We start from the raw sequence: 16,356 nt of genomic DNA, 5'->3' as shown, positions 1-16,356 counted from the left end.
TTTCTGCTTAATAATCTGAGCCGGTTTTTAATGGTTACGAAGGCTAAAGGCACTAGCCTCTAGAAGGCTGTTGTAGAAATAATGCTGGGTGCTTTTGTGAGTGGTTTTGATCCAGAAACTAAAACCTTGCAGTCACTTGTGAATCCTTGAACATTCAACACGGTTTAAATATCCATTGTGTTCAAGTCACGGCACCTTTTTCTTGAATTTCCCCGTACATTTTGATATTAATCATAAAGGCGCCTAGGATAGTAATCTTTACAACTTGCCTCTTAAAAGAGGCAGGCAAACCAGAATAGTTCATCATGTTTAGGAAAATTGCTTGGATTTTACCAATTTAATCTTCTGAAGCAGGTTCATGCAATTGTGGAAGAGGGATGAGGGAGCTTTAAAAAAAAAAAAGGGAAAAGGCAAAAAAAATCCTTTTGACCACTGCAGCTTTTCACATAATAATCGCTGAAGTGACAGAATAATTCGTTTTGAAGGAAACACACTTCCCATGTGATGAATCAGTAGTTGCATACAGTTTTTGGGTTGTTTTTCTTTTTTTTTTTTGCTGAGACTGGCTGTCAGTAGATGAAGCCCCACGTTCCTCCTTCCATTGTGGGTTTAATTACATGTGTCAGGCGTGACGACTCGCCTGCTGACGGGGCTGAAAGTACAAAGTCCGCCGATCACAGTTTGAGCCCCGAGCCGAGTGTCCTACATACGGTACGTAACACACTCGGGTCTGCTGAAGACCCAAACAGCTTTAATTACTGCGAACTCGCAGATGGCTGCACACCTTCCCCGACAGGCGTGAGGGACGATAAAACGCCCTTGTCTGTCTCCGAGTGGCTCGATTGGATCACAGCAGCTCAACAGCAGCATCTTCCCGCATGTTGTGTAACCATGTGTCACCACAACACCTACAGACAGGACCGCGGAGACCCGCGGCGTCTAATCACGCCTCCACTCAGCCCGTTACCTGAACAGAGGGAAAATATGCCTCACTCAACCCATTTACCTGATCCACTTATCAACAAACATTATGCAACGGGGATGAGTGCCGCTGAAGGAGGACGCTGGCAGGTACAGGACTGTTGTCAATACTTGTCTTATGTCCGCTACACACTGAGATTTTCAGCCGTCCCAGACGAAATTAAACCATCTTAAGAGAATCGTGGCGATATCTTTGGCCTCGGCTATAAAACTGCGGTCCTACTTCAGGGCTCCGTTCATGTGCCACAAACTTCTTTTGCACCAATGTATGGCGCACGCAAATGACGTTTTATTCTTCGACTCACGCCATCTGCACACAGCAAACCTAAAATCGCATAGTTTGCAGCTGAAAACAGTGTAATCTTCTCCTAATTGATATTCAAAACGGACAAGAACGAGTTTGAATTTGATTCTTAAATTCCATATTTTCCGCAACTTTCATCTGCTTTCATTCCTGGTTAATAATGTAGAAAATATCGGGAGGCCGAATTGAGCTGATTTGGACTGCGTTAGACGGAAGTGTTCACAGCTGTCCCGTAGACGTCTGGAGCAGAATAGACTCGAACAATTAGTATCATTTTCTCTAACATTGCGGTGCAAATTTTGATGTTTACATGTGACATTGGAACACATTGGAAACCTTCGTGTTTGTTCATGTTGGACAGTGTGAATCTGAGCAGAAACCTTTTAAGTGTACCTGTCCGGGGGGGGGGGGATTTAAGGCCCTCAACCATCAGCATACGCACTGAAGCTCAAACCCCATGAGAGGGAGGCAGACGTCTGTGAGACGCCGGTGGGCCGAGAGCCTTGTGACGGAGGCAGAGTGAATTATGGGAAGCTAATTTTTTCTTTGGAAGCTGACTGGCAGGTGTGTGTGCGCCTCCTGCTGGCCGAGAGCCAGATCCAGCATGTTTTCTTGGCACAAACGGCTGTCGTGCATTTTTCTACCCGGCCATCCTGCAGCTAACCATACGGACGCTTCGCCAACTACAGAGGCCAGACATCTGCTTCAGTCCTCATCGATCTGACGAGAACAGGCCGGCAGGATCTATAAATCACTCCTCTCACACAATACCAGACAACACACACACCACACACACACACCACACACACCACACACCACACACACCACACACACCAACACACACACACACACACACACACACACACACACACACACACACACACACACACACACACACACACACACACACACACACACACACACACACACACACACACACACACACACACACACACACACACACACACACACACACACACACACACACACACACACACACACACACACACACACACACACACACACAAACTGACCTGCATCTCCTTGTCTCCATACTTGGACGGGTGCTTGCTGCCCTGACTCTTCCTGCGCAACTTCTTCAGCTCCGCCTGGCACTTCTCCAAACTCTCGCCTTTGCTCTTGTGCTCCATCTGGTACTTCTTCAGCGCCGCCTGAGGGGGGCAGCACAAAGTTAGTATGGGGTGGAGAAAAACTCCAATGTGATGAATTTGCTCCAGGGAGGTAAATTCCACCAATCACAATCTTCCCAAATATCTTTAAAGGTCCCATATCATACAGTTTTTCTACAACTTCCGATTGGTGTCAGAGGTCAAACAACATGGTATTCAATGTGTACTGCCCCAAATCCAACCTTGGTCGTCAGTCTCAGCCAGCCTAAAAGTCACTCCAGTGAGCTCGACTGAGAACAGGACGTTTCCGTGTCTGTTCCTTTAAATGCTAATGAGCTGTTTCCAGTAGCAATTACCAGGAGAAAAAATGGTGCTCCCTCATAATCAATTTTAGAGGGTAGAGCTCATATATCAACGAGAGGATCAAAGCAAGTATCCTCTACTAGAGGGAGTGGTTATTTCCCTGCATGATGTCATGAAGGGAAAATCTCTGATTTGCTTGTATGAGCACACGCTCACTAAAAAATGCAGCAAAAAGTGAGGAAGATGACAAATTGTCTTCACTCCTGGATTCTCATACACAGGCTATAGGGACATCTCTTTGTCAGAAAACCATTATGAAGTGAATTTGTATTCATATGGGACCTTTAATGGCAGTTTTGCATCTGTTTTGAATTAAATACGTCATTTTTTTTCTACCTCTCCTGAGCCATCCCAGAAGATTCCCAACATGCCGCCTGTATATAATCAGAATATTTTAGATCCATTTGTCGTGTTTTATGCATCCACCTTCGCACACTTCTACTTCCAACAATGGATCCATCAATTTAACTATTTATAAATCAGTTTACATAATTGCATCCATCTACCAATAATGTCCTCCCTCATCATCCACATAACTTTGCATCTTTTCATGCACTGATCCATCCAAACCACCTAATTTATAAAACACTTGATGACAGAATGACTCATGTTTCTCAGAGCAGAGTAGGGCGTCATTTATGTAACCAGGTGCAGAGGAGAAATGAGACTGTGAATGTTGTCTAGAAGCCAGTGATTTTTATTGAAGCATGGTTCACACTATCTTTCCTATAAGTCGCTCCACAGGGAGGATCATAACTGCTAGAGATGCTGCTTTATATGAGCTTACAGAAGATTGAGCCTGTTACACAATGAGTCTGAACATGTGTTTAGTGCTCTGAATAAAAACAGTCAAATCAATTCTTTAGGTGTAAACTGTTGTGTTTTTATCCCAAAAAAGACGGGTAGAAAACCGTCTAAAAGCTGTCCGCAAAGCAGTTTATAGCATTTTGACAGGTGTAAGAGAGGCCATGCTCACGTTCAGGTAGCGGGCGTCCAGCTCCACCTTCTTCTCCAGCTCCGTCAGCAGCTCGTTGTGGAAAGACTTCAGCTGCGGGACAAACAAGAGAGCGCTCCAGTGAGCAAGCAGACGCTTCACTCCGGGGGGGGGGGGGGGGGACGACGACTCATATTGCATTCAGAAAAATATAGATGTTGCATGTGCGCTAAAATAATTAGTGGATCTAGTTTTGAACAATATTTGAAATCAAGTTTTGTTTTTCGACAGTTTCCACTGATGGAGTCGTATAATAGAGCATCTTCCTCCCTCTAACGTCCAGCTTATAGAGGATCTTCCTCCCACTAACCAACAGTCTCAGTTATTGAGTCAGAGCAGCAAAACAATAAACTATGTGACCATTGTTAACACATAATAACTTTAAAAAGTCGGGACATTTTCCTGAACACGGCCCCACATTAGTCCTGTGATGTGAGAGTGCCAGGTACACGAAAATCCTCATTGCAGCTTTGAACTTTTCACATTTCAAAACATTTTTTAAGGACAATTTACATGACGAAAGAGGCCGGCTGAGGCTCACTCTTTCCCTCCTTTGACTCAGCGTCACCTTTTAATATTCCTGAAATTGACCAAATTACTCTGTCCGTGACAGTCGGTCTGTTATTTTGTGAAGTATCAAAGGCTCAGTAAACAAACTGCTGCCATCAGAAGATAGAAACGAACGAGAAGCAAAGAGAGGGGCTCTGAATGAACCCCTTACATACTGTTTATGACATCAGACCACTGGTTAAATCCCCGACATGCAATTCTTTCACTATGAAATTAGATAATTGTTCATAAAGTGACTAAAAATACATAACAATTGACTTAAATATAGCTTTGATCCACCAGTTCTTGTTAAATAAAGAAAAATGGCCATTAAAATGACACTCAGCTGTTGCGTTTCATGTCTTATATTGAACTTCTCCTGCTCTTTCAAACACTTATTAGGAATTAGATGGACTGAGCCGAAGTGGAACTTCAGGTGTTTTCATCGTTTATCAGTTCGTACATTTTTTTTTACATTATCGCGATGAACCTTGAATACCTGACATGCAAACTGTTTGTACATTATACATTGTATGGATGTAACTTGAATAACGCACATGCAACTGTGTGTAGATGACACTGTACCCTGAACGCCTCACAAAGAAACTGTACATAGATGATATATCATACAGAATGCACTTTGAACCTCATAAAAGAGATGCTGTGTTATAATCCTGGTGGTCTTTATAGTCGCAGCAATACGTGAATCCTATGAAGCAGCAGTGTGTTTGTATACCGGCTCGCTGAGCATCACCACCACATGCTCACCATCTCCTCAAGCTGGATCTGGATCTGTCTGTGCACCTCGGCCATCTGAAAGAGGACCTCCCCTGCAGAGAAAGGACAAGAAGACAGAGCGTAAACACCCCGAGGCGGGGGTCCTAAAGTTGGACAGGGGTGGGGGGCTACAGTACAAACAACGTGCAGGAAGGAAGAGAGAGACAGACCATGCAGCCACACGGGACAGATGAGAGACAGAGTGTGCTGTGTGTGTGGGGAGGAGGGACGACGACGACGACGGACGGACAGGATGAGACGTCTCAAATCAAAAAGAATGAGGATGTGCAGCACAGACAAAACCAAGAAGAACCAAAGAGTTCATCTAGAAAACCTACAGAGATGAAAGTGCTGGAAATCATAACAGATTTTACTGAACAGAGCTTACGAGACTACTGCTAAGATACACACAGAGTAATAACAAAATAAAAGCCTCCAATATGTTTTCATCCTTGCATTGAAACATATGTCGTACTATAACAGGAAGGAGAAAAAACACCAAAAAAAGCTACAAAAAAAGACAAAAGATAAGAAAGTAAAGGGTGATTCATGCAGCCAGAGAGGTGCGTGTTGATTTAAGGTACCTACATGCTGCCTCTTCTGAATATGCAATGCATTGTAAAAAATAAATAAATAAACAAAAAAAAGGGAAACAAAAAGATCTAGTTTGAGCAAAGAACAGAGGGATAGAGACCTGGAGAGACAGTGACAGATCAAAACTACCCCGAGAAAAATGAGACACACAGAGAAAAAACACACTCAGACAGGCAGTTAGTCAAAGGCTGCACTTATTTACACACTGTGCTTCTCTAAGGCAGCACAAATACTGACTTCATCATGCTGACGTTACCAAAAAAACAAACTCTATCCTGTCAAATTAAAAGAAAACAGTGCAGAGAAACTATTTTGACAGTTGATTTCTCATATTTCCGACTGCAAGGACACATTTTGACACGTTAACTTGGTCCACATGCAGCTTTAAAACGGCATATATTTCACTAACAAATGACTGTTTAATAAGCAGATCCATATCAGACATCTTATCTTTGTATGGAGAAATCAGTAGCAGTTGAAGTTGGGAAAAGGAGCTTAACAACAGTGGATTCGATACACTGCTCTGAGCTGATATTAAAACCCAAACTCTTAAAAATGACACTGTGTTAGATGTAAATATAAACTAAATTAACTTTAGTCATACATATTTTAAGGAGATGTTTTACTGCCATCAAATTAAAAATGAGCTCATATTTCATGTTGTTCATCTTCTATTGGGAATAAGATTGTTTCGTTCTTTTTTTAAATTTTTTAAATTTTTATTACAATCAACACAGCGGCCCAACTTTTTGGGGAATGGGCATTGTATGCAAGAATACCAAATTCAAAAGAAATGAAAGTGAAACAGCTTCATTAATTGAAGAAGAGTTACTGCAATGCAATTCCCATTCCAAAAACATTGGGGCACCGTATTATCTAAATATTTTGTGAATCGCATACATTTTATCCCCAGAATAACAATGAAATGGTGAAACTTCTCAGTTTCAGGCAGGAGGAGGGAGCACCGGCGAGAGTGGGCTGCCTGCGCAGGATTAATGAGCTTAATGGAAGTGCTGCGGTCATTGCAGGGACTTAGAAAGGTCAGAGCAGGAGGTGGAAGCAGAGGTGGAAGAAACGAGTGTGTGGATGTGTGTTTACTTTAAAAAAAACTTGGTTTAAATTTGATTTTAAAGATGCCACGGAATGAAAAAATGCTTCTTCTCAGCCTTTATGTCATGTCTGTGGACTTATTGTCTCTTGATCTGAGGTCAATATCAGTATATTTTCCCCATCAGAATACAAACTCTCTTTTTCTGTAAAACCGTCTCGATCGCCTGATGACCCTCGTGTACTCGAGGGCGTGTCCTCAGTCTGCAGCCAATAGAAAAGTTTGTTTAGGATTTAAACCCCGCCTCCGTGGAGGGTGCAGAGAAGTCTACCAAAGCTAACAAGCTAACCTGCTGGCTGTACATTTAAGGTTCCCAACCGAGGACCCAAGCACCTTCTTCTGGGTTTTTCCTGCTCCGAGGTCAACGTCACACTTTCACATGTCGGTAAAACCTTCTGACCACTTTCTGGGACCAAGAACCGATGTGGAGAACAGCTTGTATCTTGAACACCGTCAGAAGCAATAAAAGAATCTATTTACTGAAATCACCCTGCACCTCCAGCTGCAAAACAATCAAAAATGTCACACAGACACACACATATATATATGTAAAATCTGAGTAGAAATGTGACTCACAACACAAATACACACAGCCCCCAACCCCCCCCCACCCCCACCCCCATCTGTTCATGAAAATGGCCGAGCGCTCAAAGGGCTTCACTGCTGCAGAACCAGCGGGGCTTTTCGGGGCATCGAGGCAGATAAATGCACCGACCCGTTCTTTCAAACTCTCCTCTGACTCTTGGAGGGCACCCAACACACACTCCCTCCTTTCTTAACCATTTATTAATAACACCGCCACCGGCCTTCGACAGGCTCCGGACACCGGTCCAGAATAACTCCATCAGACACTCGCTCAATTAAAGTAATGTGGATCAAGCCAGAGGGACACAGTTAGACTGTTTTATTAAAGGAGCCTTGGTAAATATATAAAGATTAGTTTCTTGCTTGTTAACTGATGTTTATTGAAATTCGCTTTTCTAAGAGTTCAAAATGCCTACAAAAGCTAAAACAGACAAATTAATTCTTAATTGTAGTCATGAAACGTCATGAATGTACGTTTTGCAAAACTACATAAATAAATTTACAAGCTATGTGATCTGTTCCAGAAGAATTTGGGTTGGTGGAAAGTGACAAACATTTCTTTTGATGGGAAAGTCGACGAGATCTTTTTTTTTATTTTATTTTTTTTATTATCAGTTCTGAGATGGTACTTCTCACCAAAGTAACTGTTGAATTTAGGGTAATAAGCAACACTTTTCCAGTGAAGAAACACTAACACCGTGACAGTGAGACACAAGCTGGACAAAACACTTCGACACAAAGCTTTTCTTCCTGATAAGTTGGTCTCGACTCTAGAAGTTGCAGTAGGTTTGTTCAAAAGCCATAAGATTGTCTGGACCCATCTGTTTTTTTTAGAGGCGATTTTTTGGAGGGTTTAGTTTCAGCAACTTTGCCTTCAAATTAACAATTTTCATCATGTTTTCAGTCCTTTTACTTTATTTCACTGCTGGAATTGGAACAAAGAGCAACACTGTCACATCTTTCAATCAGCTGCATTCAAAGCCGCCTTAATAATAACAACCAAAAGCGGCAGCATGACGTCTGGATTTCAGCTTTGGCATGTTTTTATTAGAACTTAAGTCTGATTATGGTCTGAAATCCAGTTTTGATCCCCAATTTAATTAAGTTGAATTACTCTTCACACAAACTGTCATATGTTTATGCTAAATTCGTTTCTCCCACCTTATTCTAAGTCCTATCATGATACAGTGTTATTTGACCAATCAAAAAGCACAATATTGTCCTTTTTAATAGACTTGACACTCATTTCACCTTGAGTTTTTTTTAATGATATTGAGATTGCTTCTTAGAAAAGCTGTGGCTCTCTTCGTAGAGATGAGATTTATGACCTTTTTTTTTTTTTTAAACCTTTTTCTAATAATTTACAACTTGGGTCATAGTTTTCAAAGAGTTCTCCTTTATCATCAGCTCTAAGAGTGAACCTCTCACCACAATAACTGTCGAAATCTGGAGCTAGAGAGAAACAAAGTCACACATACAGTCCCGAGTTATCAGCTCAGATCGGCTGGTTTCAGATTTCTTTGTCCATCTGGTGAATTCCCAAAGTTCAGCGAATGGACATTACCCTTAAAACAAAAACAGAAAGTGAAACGGTCGCACGGAGCCGTCGGGCCTCACAGCGCCACTCTGTCCTGATTAAAGACCTTCGTTCTGCTGGTTTTCATCACCTGGACGGTCCCCAAATTCCTGGATGTTCTGCTTCACACCATCTAATCCCAAATCTCTCCACCCCGCATTGTGAAATATCAGACTTCCTCTCAAAAAAGTAAGCTGCTTACGGTTAATCAGAGCCGATCACAACTACGGAGCTCTAAAGTGGAGCATTGTTGCGAGCACTCCGCACAATTAAAAAGAGCGCACGTTCAAACGCTGATTATCCCGTGAAATATCTCGCAAAACTTCTCTGCCATTTCAGTCGTCTCGCCACTGCATTAGTATCTTATTATAAAATGAAAAAAAATAAAAGTATGTTATTGTTTGTGTAATGCTCATAAGATTAGGTTAAGTCTGGGTTGAGAGGTTTATGGCACACGTGGAGCAGAAATAAGCGCCGAATCAGCAGAATAAAAGACGACGGATTGCTGACGAGCCACCAGACCGGGGTGAAGTCCATTTTCAGAATAAACCCTGCAAAACACAAACTAATCAACCGAAATGTGCAACGCAGTCCGAGCAGCTCCGACTGCAGGGCAGTGGCCAGGCTTCGTTACCACGACCTCTCCGCGCAACGCCGCAAAGAGAAGGTGTTTTCTGTCTCGGCGGGGGATGAACATTATAGCGGCCTGACGGCAAACAAGCAGTCTTTTAATCCCCGGAAAGCCGCGGCGGAGGGACAACAAGGTGCTGCGGGGAGATTTGTCCTCCTCGGAGCTGCTATGACTGACACCGCCATTGTTGTTGCTCTCTGCTCTTTAATTCCGCTAAACGCCGGGCGGCGTAGAAACATCCCCCCGAGGACGATGCGCAAGGTTTTTCCACCGCCGCAGACACAATGCCTTATTAGTATTTACATTTTAAGCATCTGCTCCACAACAAAGTGACGGAGAGTTTGTGTTGATGCAGGAAAAACAACATTTAATCTCCATTTTACTCCAGTGTTGTGCAAACTGAATAATAGTGATTCTACCCCCTTTCGAACATGTAAAGCCAATGCCATATATGAAAATTGGAGGGTTCTATCGCTAAAGAAATGTGTATTTTTTGCATGATTTATTTGGTTACAGTACGTTATCGTTACATGCTGGGTGATGGCGAGAGAAATGAAAGCTGATGATAGGAGGACGTACATAAAATCTGACTGTCGTTTATGAAAACGACTCGCTTTGCTGCATCTTCAAGGACCCTGAGCAGGTGTTTCATTATTATAGTTAACTTCAGATGGACAAACCCAGCCGAGCACGTTATTTAAGCCCCATTATCATTGCTTGAACACCCCACGATCCTTTCACCGGGCTCCTTTCACGATTCGACTGGCCCTCACAAAAAGACGAGCGGCTAAAATAAAGTGCTGACGAATGAGCACTCGGGACAGGCGGTGCGGCTGACGGAGGTGGGGGGGGGGGGGGGATCAAAGAGTCGGAGCTGGGTCGGGCACGCTCAGTCAGCAGCCACGTTTTGATTGGAGCAGAGATTTTTTTCCGAAGGTCTCTAATGAGCCAAGAGCTCACCGCTGTCTCCATCTCGCCGCCTTCTTTCTTATGTGTCTGTTTCATTACGTGTTTCTGGTTTCTTCCGCTGACGGGGTGACTCAAGGAGAAGGGACTCCATAACAGGCGGAGGCAGGAAGAGGAAAGGTGGAATTGGCTCTGTGGAGCCATTATGATGAGGAGCAGACGGACAAAGGAAGGCTTAGTCGCTCATCATGGTTACCTGGGTTTTGGTAATTTAAAAGGCAAGATGACTCAAGTGTGGAATGAAAATACAGGTGAGAGACAAAGAGGCCAACACTTCTTGATGTAGGAAATGCAGATTCTGGCACTGACGTCTTGCTTGTCAAACGATTGCATCCTCTACTCGTACTCAACTGGCATCTTAAGAAAGTCAGATTCATTTGGGATTCTTTGACGTCTGGTCTGTTGTGAAGCCACAATGTGATCGTCTGGATCAATGAGTCATTTCCATCCAAGGACACGTTCGTGAATCACTGCTGACAGATACCGAACACACCACCAGAGTCAAAGTTTTAGTAGAATCCTATAAACGGGTAGGGTACATATCCTTAGGGGGATAACAACTTCTTGATCGTGTGAATCTTGTTGAAATGAGCTACGTATGTCGATTCACCACAAAGAGAAAATGGTTCAATTCAGTGTCACTGTCAGTGATCGCACCGTTACGGTTCATCGGCGCCGTCATCCCACCTGGGCCTTCGTGTGCCCCGACAGTCCCAGTGATATGTCCCCAGACCTGTCACCACAAGTCTGTCACAGTTACACATGACTGCGGGAAAAGCGAGCGTGGGAGGAGTGACTCGTCTTTGTGAGGCAGTGAAGATGACAAAGCTTGTAGAAAAATGGGGAGGGGGGGGGGGGGGGGGGGGGGGCAGGCAAAGGAGTGCTCCTGCGCTGCAGTTTCCTCTTCACACAATGATGCCGGCTGAATTCAGATTGGGGTTGAAGCTCGGGGGAAATTCAGCTTGTAATGCCCTCCGAAAAATGAGGCTACAGAGAGGTCACTGCTTCTCCTTCAAAGCCGCAGCGTGAGATCTCAAGCGAGACACAGTGAGAGAAACAGCAGAACAATGTAGTGGAAGAGTTTCGCTCAGCGACTCGAAAATAAAACAATCTTTAATCTCAGAGCGTCACAAAGGCTGTTGTTTCTCATCTCCGCTCCAGAGTGGTTATTATTTCTTTCATCTTCAAGTTCATTTATCTCTGCTTTGAGGGAGCTTGTGTTTCTTGCTGCAGACGTCCTGCTGTGCCACAACGGCGGAGACTCGAAACACTTCTGCCTCATATGGAAAGTCATCACTTCAGGCAAACGAGGGGAGAATTAAACCAGAGAGATCCTCTCCGATCCGACTCTGAAAGCAGTTCCTTCTGCTGCTGCGTGATCCAGGACGGCGCCGTCGCACGACAACGTTTCAAGCAAAAACTCGTTTTCGCACATCAATGTTCTGAAAACAGTGTCCGTCTATAAGAACACGGCAGCCATGTCGTTAGCATGTTGGGCCATGAGTGGATTGTTGGTTGTTTTGCCATGAAACCACACACGTGCGCTCAGAGAATACTACGCTATAAACATGAACATATTAACAGACTAGAATTGAACAGACTGAAGCTGAATGCAGTCGTGTCGTCCAGTGAGCTGATCACCAGCAGCAGATTTTTAACAGGAGGGGTGAACATTTGCAGGAGTGCGATTAATAGTTTTGTTCGATTAATATTAATCTGAGGATTAAATAACTGTTGGTACATTTTTAATCAGGGACGGGAGCAGAAAACACACTTAAAAGTATAGATATTTGATTTATATGCCGAGAAACCTTCTGGGGTATCGGCTGATAAATTAAAAATGGAGTTCAAATCTGATATTTCACACAGTATGTTGTGTAATGCCTTTTCTCCATGTTATGTAAGTCACTCTTATCTTTCCCCGCGTGCATCGGGATACTCGGCGAGGCTTCTTTGGTTCGATGAAAGGTTGAATTAAATTTTAAAGCGCCTCCGTGGATCCAGTGCTCCATCAGATCCCGGCTGCACAGACGGACCGGAGGAGGACAGGTGGATGTGGAATGTGAAACCAAAAGCTGCACTGATGTGACAGCATGTTGTTACAGCAGATTATGTAAAGCGAAGCTAACTGGAGGCATCAGGAGCACGAATCAGAGCCAATACCACCTCTGCCCGCTCCTGCATGTGAATGAGGGAGCCCTTATATGAGCAGGGAGGGGAACCGGAACTGCAGGAGCTTCCTTCTTTTTTTTCCTGCACCGATGCCCATATTTAGTATACGGAAGGAAAAGCCGGTGTCGGTTTCAGCCGTGCTGACATCACCGACAAACCATGTTTGGGCTGCAGATGGAGCCTCGTACTCCGAGTCTCCTCCTTCATCCTCCGGAGCTCCAGTCGAGTGTTTCATTCACTCTATTTTTAGGAGCGTGTTCTCTCGGGGCTGCCTGCGCTCCCACATCAATGCGGGGGCGTCGGCAGACACGCACAGAGCCGTAGTGAAAGAGGAGAGGATGAGTGGGACGACGTGGAGCATCACGGCGCCCACGGTGCAGCGCGGCGGCCGTGAGACGGACGGGAGCGTCGCTTCCTTTTCCTGTGCTGCTGCAGCTGTGACAAGGACAAACAACACAACTACACATTGTGTGTGTGTGTGTGTGTGTGTGTGTTGTGCACAAACATGCATATGTGTTTTTGTTGTGTACAGACAAACATGTTTGTGTGCCTGATCGTTGTATATAAATGGGTTTTTGTTGTAAATAAAGGTGTGTGCGTTGTGTGGGAACACGTGCGAGTGTATTTTGTTGTGTATAAATGTGTGCCTTTTGTTGTATAAAACCCGTGTTTTTGTTGTGTATACAGTAAATGTATGTTTTGTAGTCTACAAAAAAAGTGCGTGTTTTGTTGTGTATAAACATATTCTAGTGTATTTTATTCTGTATAAATGCGTGCATTTTGTGTGTATAAATTGACATTTGGTTGTGTATACACAAGCGTGTGTGTGTGTGTGTGTGTGTGTGTGTGTGTGTGTGTGTGTGTGTGTGTGTGTGTGTGTGCGCGCGCGCGTGTGGTGTAATCCCGTTAATCAGTGTCAGCCACCATAATCCATCCTAGATAAATAAGGAGACGACGAGCAAAAGTATGAAAATATTTACAGAGCTCAGCAGTGGTAATTGTTCAAAAATTATCAGTAAAATCTACAAATTGTGCATCCTTCCAGATTCAGAGGAAACAATATGTAAACGGTCTACGTTTCATCCTCAACGGGAGTTATTGAGCAACTCTGGGTCTTCACGACATACCACTGCCGACAACCTGCTGTGTTTTCCTCACATTCCACGGCAGAAGACACCTGCTCTGGTTTGTGGAGATATGTCAGTCGAAACTCCACAATTATGTTCAGTATGTGCAGCTACAGTCTGCTGCAGGGTGAAACACTGACGCGTACGCTCCAAGAAGAGCACACGTTTCACTGTGAGCGAAAGAGAGAGCTCATCTGATAACCCACAATGTGTTAAGATGCCACGCCAACTGGTGTCCATTCAGTGTGGGCTAATTCATGAGCAGTCCTGCTATCCACCACCACCACCACCACCACCACCACCACCACCACCACCACCACCACCACCACCACCACCACCACCACCACCACCACCTCCTCCTCCTCCTCCTCCTCCTCCTCCTCCTCCTCCTCCTCCTCCTCCTCCTCTCTCCCAGTCACATGCAGCTCCAATGTGTCACAGTTCATCTCAAAGTGCTCATTCACTTCTATTGTTTCCAGTACAGTCGGCAAAGGTGCAGATTTTTCATTCCACCAGAATTGACAGAGAGCCCCCCCCCCACCCCGACTCCACCACCTGAAAGGAATCCCAACTCAATTCTCAACCATCCCAAATTGGCTAATTTCATAAAACTGCCTTCAGTGATTGGTTATGAAGTGTGAGCCAGAGCACTGCATGGATGATTATACGTTATATCCCCTCAGCCTCTACTGGAACTAAACAAAAAAAACAACCACAAAATAAAACTTTATGATGTGGATGTTAGCTGAAGTTACATCAGCTAGTGGGGGGAAGATGCTCTATAATATGGATTTCAGGACATCTTGAATGAAACAAATTTATAAAGCAATGATAATGAAAATAAGCAGCAACAAAACTACCAACATGCAGATGTTAACTGCTATTTAGCATGCAAATGCTAATCACAGCTGCTGTGGATGCAGGCTGGTTCAAATGAACAAATTAAGTCGTTCACATCCGAGCATCTTCATGTTTTAACGCATTATTGCCGACAGCCGAATGAATTACAATATAGTAATCAGATACGAGACGATTGCTGCTAAAAGTCGTGCATTGTTCCCGACACTGCCGATACACAGAGAACAACGTGGTTCAAGACCATCTTTAACCAAATTCTAGCTGCTGAGATACAATGCAACACTTCAAAGCTCCATGAAACGCTGCTCTACCAACCTACTAATTTTCACCTGCAGATTACCTGAGACACCTCCACCTGAATCCTCCTTACACCACATTTCCACATTCTCTGGCAGCTAATTTGCTGAAAGTCAAAGCGGAACATGCTTTAAGCTTGGGAATAACCTCACATGAACCCCCACAAACACTCTTTATCCGTCTCTCCGTTCAGTCTGGGCACATGCTGGTAAGTGCAGACGGCCGGCATCGAGCCATTCTGCTCTGTCATTTCACCGGAGGCAGAGGGAGGCTGCGCTGAGTTAAAGGCACTGTGCTGAGTCATGCTTAGACAGCCAGAGAAAAGAAACTGCAAAAAAGGAGCACAACGGGCAGGCAGTCAGGCAACCCCCTCAAAATGCAGGCGTGCAGACAAAAAGTTGGCAGCACGAGCACGAAACGGTGCAAAGCGAGGAGACGGGACGTACAGATGGACGACGGTGCGTCGTGGTGAAGAACGCGCAATGCTAAATGTTACATACGATGCACGCAATTCTCATGCAAATGCATGGATCGGTTCATTCACGATGCCACTGAGCAGTCAATAGTTAACGAGCCGATATGTGCTGACTGAAACGATGCTTCTCCCATCCACTTACATAACGGCTGGCAACCACATCTACATCTATATGCATCCTCATAGGTGCACGAAGAATCTGGTAATTGTGGCCCTATTGCGACAACACGTTATCAGTACAATTAAACTAACCTGCTTCACAACGATCGAAACTCGGCTCACGTTCCCTATTAGTGGGGGAACGATCCAACGTTTGGTGAATTCTGCTTCACAATGACAGGAAGAGCCGACAGGGAAGGATCGAGAGGCGACGTCGCCGTGAACGCTCGACCCCCACAAGGCATTCATCCCCCGTGCTAACTTTTCTGACACCTCCTAGTTAAAACCCAAGAAGTCAGAAGGATCGTGAGGCCCAGCTTTCACGGTCTGTCACTGTAGCTGAAAAGCTACACTTTGGGTTTAGCGGCAGCCAGTTTTGACCTAAGATCAGACAAAACCTCGGATTCTCCCTCATTGACGTCCCGGTGTGGGTCTTGGAATCCAGACTGGGAACCACTTGGTTTGGATGTTTTGTGAGAATTCCGGTTCAATACATTTTAGCCCAAAGCTGTATAGACTCTTTATACTTCTCACTTCAGCATGTGATGATATTATTGCTGAAATTATATTGTGTACAATTTCAGAAATTCAGTTGGATTTTGCACAGAAAGTATCAGAAGTACGTTCATGTGGAAGCCAAATGTGAAAACCACTAGAAGCACTTCTCTCTGAAACTGAATGAAGGGAAAGTAATGATATTTTCACATCTC

General features: G+C 44.2%; 1 protein-coding gene across 1 annotated transcript in view; it reads right to left on the bottom strand.

Annotated features, from left to right (window-relative positions):
- Positions 1–16,356, bottom strand: part of LOC308145438 (BAR/IMD domain-containing adapter protein 2-like) — a gene marked incomplete at its 3' end in the record, with an annotated part of 34,110 nt that overhangs the window by 12,251 nt on the left and 5,503 nt on the right. The window contains exons 3-5 of the mRNA XM_080516886.1: positions 5,090–5,151; positions 3,755–3,826; positions 2,320–2,457 (exon numbers count right to left, since the gene is read on the bottom strand). Of these exons, the coding sequence (XP_080373012.1) occupies positions 2,320–2,457; positions 3,755–3,826; positions 5,090–5,151 (272 nt within the window). The remainder of the gene's footprint in view (positions 1–2,319; positions 2,458–3,754; positions 3,827–5,089; positions 5,152–16,356) is intronic.

The sequence above is a fragment of the Blennius ocellaris genome, assembly GCF_963422515.1.
Source record: "Blennius ocellaris genome assembly, chromosome: 21".
NCBI classification, from domain to species: Eukaryota; Metazoa; Chordata; class Actinopteri; order Blenniiformes; family Blenniidae; genus Blennius; species Blennius ocellaris.
The sequence above is the reverse complement of the archived record's forward strand: the minus strand, read 5'-3'. Positions and strand labels throughout refer to the sequence as shown.